This window comes from Podarcis cretensis (genome assembly GCF_951804945.1).
Source record: "Podarcis cretensis genome assembly, chromosome: 4".
Lineage (NCBI taxonomy): Eukaryota > Metazoa > Chordata > Lepidosauria > Squamata > Lacertidae > Podarcis > Podarcis cretensis.
Genome location: NC_137173.1, coordinates 17,452,891 through 17,463,127, shown reverse-complemented (window position 1 = coordinate 17,463,127; position 10,237 = coordinate 17,452,891). Strand labels below are relative to the sequence as shown.

At 44.9% G+C, this 10,237-nt stretch overlaps 1 protein-coding gene across 4 annotated transcripts in view; it reads right to left on the bottom strand.

Annotated features, from left to right (window-relative positions):
• Positions 1 to 7,188: 7,188 nt before the first annotated feature.
• HEPHL1 (hephaestin like 1) overlaps positions 7,189 to 10,237 on the bottom strand; it is a 44,507-nt gene continuing 41,458 nt past the window's right edge. For all 4 annotated transcript variants that reach the window (XM_079973404.1, XM_079973403.1, XM_079973405.1 and 1 more), the window contains 3 exons: positions 9,557 to 9,716; positions 9,197 to 9,268; positions 7,189 to 8,176 (listed from right to left, as the gene is read on the bottom strand). In XM_079973404.1, coding sequence (XP_079829530.1) covers positions 7,971 to 8,176; positions 9,197 to 9,268; positions 9,557 to 9,716 — 438 coding nt within the window. In that variant the 3' untranslated portion in view covers positions 7,189 to 7,970. The remainder of the gene's footprint in view (positions 8,177 to 9,196; positions 9,269 to 9,556; positions 9,717 to 10,237) is intronic.

The following is a 10,237-nucleotide window of genomic DNA, read 5'->3' as shown; positions in this document are numbered from 1 at the left end:
AGACAGGCGAACTGATGCCAGTGTGCTGGAAGAAGCAAAGTTCAACAGTGTCGAAGCAATGATTCTTCAACATCAACCTGGTTGAACTGGTCATGTTGTGCGGATGCCTGATGGTCGTCTTCCAAAGCAACTACAGTGGTACCTCGGGTTGCATACGCTTCAGGTTACAGACGCTTCCGGTTACAGACTCCGCTAACGCAGAAATAGTACCTTGGGTTAAGAACTTTGCTTCAGGATGAGAACAGAAATCGTGCTCCGGCAGTGTGGCAGCAGCCGGAGGCCCCATTAGCTAAAGTGGTGCTTCAGGTTAAGAACAGTTTCAAGTTAAGAACGGACCTCCGGAACGAATTAAGTTCTTAACCCGAGGTACTGTTAAAGATCACAAAATCAAAATAATAACCATAACCCAATAACAGCCCCTCCCAAAAAGAGCCACATTTTAAAAGAGTTTAGGGTGTCAATCAGGCCAACCAAAGGCCTGGTTAAAAAGGAACATTTTTGCCTGGTGCCCAAAGGTGTATAATGAAATGTGGTGTTAGCCGCAACCCACAGGTATTCTGCAGCTATTTGAGAGATGTTTTGATGAGCTTTCCCGCAAACCAGCTTCCGCCACATCTGAAAACGGAAGCCATGGTCAAGCTGAGGTGTGTACAATTGTGATAGCCACTGTGCCACGTGCAGAGGATGGGCCGAAGTGATTTGGAATTTGGCCTGGGAAACAAATCAGGTAAAGGGCACCAGGTGAAGACAGTGTAACAAATGCAATTTTCTATATGGAAAAAAGAATAAAATATTACAGTGGTATCTCAGGTTAAGAACTTAATTTGTTCTGGAGGTCCGTTCTTAAACTGAAACTGTTCTTAACCTGAGGTACCACTTTAGCTAATGGGGCCTCCCGCTGCTGCCATGCAATTTCTGTTCTCATCCTGAAGCAAAGTTCTTGACCTGAGGTACTATTTCTGGGTTAGCGGAGTCTGTAACCTGAAGCGTATGTAACCCGAGGTACCAGTGTATTCCATCCAATAAAAATCAGTACTGGAAATGATGAGAGCCTCGTTCAAGGGGAATGCAGAAGTCTGACTTTCCTCACAAACTGCCCTTGTCGCACATACGAAAAGTCTCTCAAGGAGTAATCCAAACACAAGATCCGCTGGGATGAGGGGATTTCTGGATAGGTGGATCTTGGGCTGAATCTGGACTAAATTTCCCTATCTTGGGCCAGCCATAAATACTTCAGTGCAAACCCTCCATCTCTGATCCTGTGAAGCCGAAGCCAGGAAAATACCCAAGGTACTATTTCTGGGTTAGTGGAGTCTGTAACCTGAAGCATCTGTAACCTGAAGCCTCTGTAACCCGAGGTACCACTGTAGTTGCTTTGGAAGACAGAAGTGCCCGGTGTGCTCTGGTCCATGGGGTCACGAAGAGTCAGACACGACTAAACAACAACAACACACTTTCAGTAAGGAAGGGTGCTTGGAACAGTTGGGCGCCATTGTCATTATAAGAGAACCAGGGAAGCATTCATGGTGAGTTCTGGCACCTCTTTTTCTATAAAATAGCAATAATAATAATAGGAGGAAAACTCATTTATTTGGGGGAAGAAAACCTTTGGCTCTGACCTACTGCTTTTTTACCCCTTTTTAATGATTGCAAGAATAATTTTTTGAAAAACATGGGAGAATTCATAAAATTTAAATCCACTGATGACTACCACTAATCATTGTTAGAACTACTGCTACGTTTACAGTTCCATTCTGACAAATTACACAACCCCACCCCCAAAAGTGCTTAACCTATTCTGCTTTATTTATGCTGTTTAGTGCTTTAAAATCTGTAGAAGCACTTAACCGTTCTGTAAAAGCACACACACCATCTGATGCAGTCCTAGCATTAATGGAACAAAACATTGTTTTGAATTTTACCCATCTCAAGACCACTTACTAGTGATTTGTGATTTAAATGTACTCCATCTTTATTTGTCATTTACTTTCATTTCAGTGCTGAAGCCATACCGGATGCAAATTGGCAATCTGAAACTCTGTACTGAATTGCCCTTGTTAGAGAAAAACGAAAAATGGAAGCTTGAACAAAGTTTTCCAGTTGCCCTGCTGTCTTAAATTGGATGGAATGGAAGAGCAAACTCATTTTCAGCTTTTTGCAGAGCGCTCTATACAAGGAAATGATTGGTTAAAGAAATAATAATATCTAAATAGCACAACCATATGCCAGTGGAAAGTCTGGTACTTAACTGTGGCTGGGGTGTAACTGTGAAAATGGGTTTGAAGTAGCCAAAGCAATCCACATCTATCCAGAGTTTTGATAACGCTTTGAGTGGCCTGCTGATTAATTCAGTGGCTTGTGATAAGCTAGCACAAAAAAACTAGCACAAATAAAGTGAACTAACTTTATTGATTTACAACAAACGAGTAAATGGAGAAAGGTACACACTCCAATAAAATGCTTCACAGAATAGAAAAATAGAAGGGCCATAGAAGGTGGCGCTGTGGGTTAAACCGCAGAGCCTAGGACTTGCTGATCAAAAGGTCAGCGGTTTGAATCCCCGTGACAGGGTGGACTCCCGTTGCTCGGTCCCTGCTCCTGCCAACCTAGCAGTTCGAAAGCACCTCAAAGTGCAAGTAGATAAATAGGTACCACTCTGGCGGGAAGGTAAACAGCGTTTCCGTGCACTGCTCTGGTTCGCCAGAAGCGGCTTAGTCATGCTGGCCACATGACCCGGAAGCTGTACGCCAGCTCCCTCGGCCAATAAAGCGAGTTGAGTGCCGTAACACCAGAGAAGGCCACGACTGGACCTAATGGTCAGGGGTCCCTTTACCTTTACACACTCTGATAAAATGCTTCACAGAATAGAAAAATAGAAGGGCCATTTAGGTCTAAGACCAGGGGTCAGCAACCTAAGGCCCATGGACCGGAAGCGGCTGGCAGAGGTTGTTTGACCGGCCCACAAGCCACCCCTGAATTGAGCTGCCCGCTCACACAGCACAGAACGGGGACTCGCTTCTGCGGCGCTGAAAATCGCATCTGCGCAGAGGCAGATGCCGAAAATCGCATCTGCGCATGCACAGACGCTGAAAATTGTGGACGCGCGCAATCATGCATGCCCGCAATCTGGGGATCCTTCTGTGGGACCAATCCAACCCAGGCAAGATAAACCTTGCTGACCCCTGTTTAAGACTGACCCCCTTGAAAAAGGCTTTTGCAACAGGTTCTCATGAGGAGTGAGACAGAACTGAATGATTCTACTTGTCATGATAAGTATGGCAAATCCATACCATGATCAGCTCCCTCCCGGAAACCAATGTCCCCACTGTGGAAGGACCTGTGGATCCAGAATTGGCCTCCATGGTCACTTATGGACTCACTGTTAAAACCGTGTTAATGGAAGACAATCTTACTCAGCTATGAGTGATCACCAAAGAAGAAGAAGCAAAACCAGCAATTAAAGCCACTTCCTGATACTTTGAACAAACTGGCAACAGACAACAGCTTTCAAGAGAGATGAAAAGTATTATTGCCCTAGGTGTACACACTAATTTTGTTTGCCCAGCTGCCATTTCTGGTGAAACAGGATTTTGGAATTTGTTTACTAATATTAGGATGAGTGTTCACATCAAAAATCATGATGCTGCTCTTACACGGCCTTCAGCAACCTGAAAATGCTATTGTTAGTTGCCCGTCACAATGTCTCTATATGGAACCATTTCACTACTATTAAGAAGCCAAAAAGACATTATTGGGTCAGTTCAGTGTTGCAGCGACAGACCTTGGTTTGCCATTTCAAGGATCAGTCTGTATTAGCCTCCTTCACACCTGTGCTTCTATATTCCGCTTTTGAACAAAGCACAGTTCTTTGTTACACCCAAATACAGGGAACTGTGGTTTGTGCTAACTGCAGTTCAGATCAATCTGTGGTTTCAGAACTAAGCACAGTTCTCTTGGGTCTGAGCTGGCCCATTGTTTTAACTGACCACTTTAGATTAAAAGCACGGCAAAAGCAAGAAATTATAATAAGCAGTAGCTGCATTCATAAAATTAGTTAATTTCTTTAGTAAGCGAGCACACCATTTGCCACATTTGTATGTTTGCCCTTCCTCTGAGGAACTCAGGACAGCCTATATGGGGATATCCTATTTTATACTCACAATAGTTTGGTGAAGTAAAAGACAGCAAACAGCTTTCCCAAGAGGCTACCCAGTGAACTTTATTTATTATTTAATTTTTGTACCGCTTAATATATTTAAAATATCTTTAAGCGGTGCACAAAAAAACCCTGAAGCAACAACAGACAACTTAAACAAGTATTACAAAAATACAGAGTTACATATAAAAATGTTACATTTTTTGGCATGAGAGGGACAACTTTCTGGTCCAAGTCCAACACCGTATTGTCTACTAGATGCTGACTCTTATCTCCCACTTTGCTTAATACAATAAATAAGCATGGAAAAACACCCACCCATGTATTCTTGAGTAGAATCATAGAATTGTAGGTTGGAAGGGACCCTGAGGATCAAACACCCTGCAATGAAGGGCTATGCAGCTGTCGCATACAGGGATGGAACTTGCAACCTTGGCATTATCAGCGCCAAGCTCTAGTCAATTGAGCTCTCTAGGCTAGTCTAAAGTAAATATGGAGCTCAGTACAGGGGAGATGTGACCGTGTTAATTCTCCTGGATCTTTTACCCCCATTGACCATGATACCCCTCTGCACAGGCTGTCCAGGTTGGATGTTTAGAGGTAGTGCTTTGCAATGGTGCTGCTCCTATTTGGATGGTAAATTCCCAAAAGTGGTGCTGGTGAACTTGTGCCTGGCCCTTGATAGTTTTGCTTTGACACCGCTAGGAGACACCATCCATATATTTGATCTGAGATGCAACTAGAATGCAGGTGACATTTATTTCGCCAGAGGCAGATAAGGCTGTAGGTGCAACAATGGACTGGATGAAGGTGAATGAACTGAGACAATCCAAGCAACATGTTGCTGCACTGGGTAGGTGGCCTACCCACCCACCAGTTCTGGATGAGGGTGCATTCCCCCTAAAGCAACGGTTCTCAACCTGTGGGTCCCCAAATGTTGTTGGACTACAACTTCCATCATCCCTGAGCTCTGGCCTTGCTAGCTAGGGATGATGGGAGTTGTAGTCCAACAACATCTGGGGACCCACAGGTTGAGAACTGCTGCCCTAAAGGATCGTGTCTGGGTCTGCCTCTTGATCCAGCACCATCGTTAGTGAATCAGGTGCCCTCTTTGGCTCAAAGCACATTTCATCAGCATCTGCTGATGCACCAGCTGAGACTATACTTAGATGGAGGTAAGCTTGGCCGCAGTTATTCTATGCATCTTTGGTAGCCTCCTGCTTAGACCACTGCAATGCACTGTACATGGAGTTCCCTTTAAAAATGGTCTGGAAACTGTACCTGGTCCAGAACAGGGTGGCAAGAACAGTGGGCATTTTGATCATATTATGCCACTGCCTTACCAGCTGCTCCCAGTCAGTTTCTAACTTAAGGTTCTGGTTTAAAACAATGTTGTTGTTGTTTAGTCGTTTAGTCATGTCCGACTCTTCGTGACCTCATGGACCAGAGCACGCCAGGCATTCCTGTCTTCCACTGCCTCCCGCAGGTTGGTCAGACTCATGTTTGTGGCTTCGAGAACACTGTCCAACCATCTCGTCCTCTGTCGTCCCCTTCTCCTTGTGCCCTCAATTTTTCCAACATCAGGGTCTTTTCCAGGGAGTCTTCTCTTCTCATGAGGTGGCCAAAGTATTGGAGCCTCAGCTTCACGATCTGTCCTTCCAGTGAGCACTCAGAGCTGATTTCCTTAAGAATGGATGCGTTTGATCTTCTTGCAGTCCATGGGACTCTCAAGAGTCTCCTCCAGCACCATAATTCAAAAGCATCAATTCTTTGGCGATCAGCCTTCTTGATGGTCCAGCTCTCACTTCCATACATCACTACTGGGAAAACCATGGCTTTAACTATATGGACCTTTGTTGGCAAGGTGATGTCTCTGCTTTTTAAGATGCTGTCTAGGTTTGCCATCGCCTTTCTCCCAAGGAGCAGGCGTATTTTAATTTCGTGACTGCTGTCACCATCTGCATTAAAACAATAAAGCCCCGAATTCCTTGGAACCAATTGCCTTCTCCCATACCTACCTTCTTGAGCCTTACAATTCTCATCAGGGGCCCTGATCCTAGTGCTGTTGCCAAATGAGTTTGTTGGCTGTTAGAGAGAGGTCCTTCCCAGTGGTGGCACCCTGGTTGTGGGAGGACACCATCTGGCACAATTCTTGCAGTCTTTTTGGCACCAGAGGAACGCCTTTTTATTTGCTCAGAATGTCTCGATTTATTTTATTTTTATATACAGCCTGCCATCTGAGGGTCACAGGGCAGCTTACAATATAAAAACACAAAACTACATAGCACACAGTAACAAACAAAAGCAACATCCCTGCCCCCTCCAAGTTTAAAAGGCCTAGATGGTTTAATTAGCCAAAGAGTTTGGGCACAATTCTTTACATTCGCATAAGTGAATTTGCACATAGGTAGTGGGCAGATTCTTAAGGAAATCAGCCCCAAGTGCTCACTGGAAGAACAGATCCTGAAGCTGAGGCTCCAATACTTTGGCCACCTTATGAGAAGAGAAGACTCCCTGGAAAAGACCCTGATGTTGGGAAAGATGGAGGGCACAAGGAGAAGGGGACGACAGAGGACGAGATGGTTGGACAGTGTTCTCGAAGCTACTAACATGAGTTTGACCAAACTGCGGGATGCAGTGGAAGACAGGAGTGCCTGGCGTGCTCTGGTCCATGGGGTCACGAAGAGTCGGACACGGCTAAATGACTAAACAACAACATCAACAACAACAACAAAGTGGGCTGATAGCAGCACTTGCATGGATTGTTGTTTTACATTACTGTATTTTTCGCTCTATAAGACACACCAGACCACAAGAAGCACCTAGTTTTTGGAGGAGGAAAACAAGAAAAAAAATATTCTGAATCTCAGAAGCCAGAACAGCAAGAGGGATCGCTGCGCAGTGAAAGCAGCAATCCCTCTTGCTGTTCTGGCTTCTGGGATAGCTGCGCAGCCTGCATTCGCTCCATAAGACGCACACACATTTCCCCTTACTTTTTAGGAGGGAAAAAGTGAGTCTTATAGAGCGAAAAATACAGTATATTGTTAAGATTGTATTTTGTCCTTTTCATCTTTGTGAGCTTTCTAGAGAACATGAGTTACTGGGCGGCCAGACAAATGAAGCTAATATTAAACAATAAAATAAAAACAGAACAGCCAAGCCAATTCATTTCCCATATGTGTCCTTTAGTTACTTGAAGAATTCATTTAGATTCTGGCTCAGGTGTGTATCTCCACAGGGTCCAATTCATATCCCTTTCAGACCTAACTCAAATCCGAGATGTTCTGGGGCCTGCTTTGAAATAGTTCTATGTGGCAAGAAGGGAGTTCCCGAAATCATTCCTAGTTTTATCCCAACTACAAGTCCGTTTAAAATTATTGCACGGTAGTAGTAGTTGCTGTAGTTTTGCTCTGTGTAACATACATGGATGCTTCCGGACTGTCGCTATTTCGGGGTGGGATTCAGTCACATACCGGCAAATTAGGGTTGTGCAATTAAAACGGACTTAGAGTTCCTGAACAACAAACCTTCTCCCCCATACCCACCCAAACTGGACTTTTTGCAGTTAGGAAAGTGGTGGGGAAACACACTGTAAAATGTGGGATAACACTTGCTTCATGCAAGTGTGCACAACCTCCCTGGAAACCAGCGACATGGGAGGGTTAGCTAACACGGGCTAACCTCCCCACGAACTTTGTGGGAACACATTGGGATGAATGATAAATAAACTGGAAGCGGCCATATGTGTCGGCGTTTCCTCTCACCTCAAAAGGCAGCAGCAACATTCCTGACAAGGAAGCCATGTTCAGTCAGATCAGAAGGACTCCATTGGAAGATCGCATTTGTGACCTATGGCTCTATAACGGGCCTTTTTCTTCTGGCAAGCAACAATGAGAATAAGGATCAAGAGAGCTACCAACAGAACAAGTCCAGTGATAAAAAGAGCTTTGAGCACCGAGCTGGCTTCTCCTGGGCCCAGAGTTTTCCCCAAGAATTCTATTCCTGCTCTGCCTTTACCTGCTGAAAGAGAAAGGCATTTGTGAGAAATGTACTCCTTCACCTGGAAGGGAAACGTCAACTAAATAAAAAACAAACAAACCCCACTGTGGGCTGATTGAGACATTTTGCTTTTAGTTGTACATCTTCCCCTTTTAGTTGGGGAAGGGCTGTAGCTCAGGGGTAGATCTTGCATGTAGAAGGTCCCAGGTTCAAAGCTCAGCAGGTAAGTCCTTCCTGAAACCCTGAAAGGTTGCTGTCAGTCTGGGTCCATCCACACTTTTGTTTGTCCTGTGATATCAAGTCATGGGTCCAAGAAAGGTTTTTTTTGGCTCCTTTGGTTTCCCTGGGAAAACCCACTGTTTACCGCCTGGACCCATGACTTGAAATTATGGGACAATTAAAAGTGTGAATAGGCAACCTTAGTGTAGACCAGGGTTTCTCAAACTTGGATCTCCAGCTGTTGTTGGACTATGCTTCCCATCATCCCTAGCTACCAGAACCAGTGGCCAGGGATGATGGGAGTTGTAGTCCAACCCCCCCCCCAAACAGTTGGAGACCCAAGCTTGGGAAACCCTGTAGACAATACTGAGCTATATAGAGTAATGGTTGGACCTGGGGATAGCCCACATTTCCGCTTGTCCTGTGCCTAGAGAGCATGGGTCTGAGCAGTTTTGCCTTTGACCCACTGCTTTCCCATGGAAAACCCACTCTTTATCGCTAAATCGGAACAAACGGCAATCCGTGGAAATCCTGATTGCCTTATTCCAAATCAGCGCTCAACCACATGCTTTCCCGTGGGAAAGCAGTGGAGCAAACCAAAGTGTGGATGAGCTCTCAGTCTAAAGCAGGGTCCTGTGCTCCCATCCTAAATGTGTAATTGAATATGGAAAGCATGATCAAGAAGTGGGGGCAAATGCGTGCTTCTAAACATGAGCCTCGTACACACACACTCATTATGGAACCCGGTCTGGCCTCTTGAATGTTCTTTTTGCGGCAAACCTGGGTTTGCTCCATGAAATGTGAAGCGGCCCAAAGTCATACCTTCTCCAGTCTTCTTGCCATTGACTGTAAATGTGTCATATTTCGTGGTTGTGACTCCACGTCCCACACCATCTGAGCGAAGGAAATAAAAGCAATGTTGGAGTCCTCAATTAACCACAGTTTCTTCTTTATCCAAACCAGGAGCCTATGCTTACTGACGGGAATTGGTAAGAGGATATATTAATTAGGTTTAATAGTCCAGAGACCCACGTGTGTGGGTTAGCAACAATAAGAATAGTTGGTTGGCCACTGTGAGATCAGGGTGCTGGACTAAGTGGGCTTTTCAACAAGGCTTTTCTCATGTTCTATGACTACTTGGGTGCATAAGCTGCCCAAACCCATGTTACAAAGGAACCTTACCTGATTCAACAATAGTGTAAGTTGTCTCCATCCCAGCATGGATGTGATCGTGAACGTGGCAGTGCAGAAGCCATGTCCCAGGATTGAACGCTACAAGTTCAACAGTCTGAAACGTCCCAGGGAAGAGGTCATACACATCTCCTCTGTGATTGTGATCCTTCTGTGTCAAAGACAGGAGAGCATTGAGTAAATTCAAAGCTTATCCCTAGGTGGTATAAGTAGCCCACCCTCTGTTTTTATGAGCTTTTGGGATTTCCTGCTGTAGAAATTCCAAATTACTAGAAACATTCCGGTCTGAAAGGTGACTGTGCTGATCAGATGATCAGAGGGCATTCTTACACAGCACTTTGGGAAAATGGCCCAAATGGGATACAGTGGTATCTCAGGTTAAGTACTTAATTTGTTCTGGAGGTCCGTTCTTAACCTGAAACTGTTCTTAACCTGAAGCACCACTTTAGCTAATGGGGCCTCCTGCTGCTGCCACGCTGCTGGAGCACGATTTATGTTCTCATCCTGAAGCAAAGTTCTTAACCCAAGGTAATATTTCTGGGTTAGCGGAGTCTGTAACCTGAAGCGTCTGTAACCTGAAGCATATATAACCCGAGGTACCACTGTATTCTGGCCACCCAGTCACCATGCAGAAACAGCCATATGGGGATCCTCTGTGATTATTGCAAACAA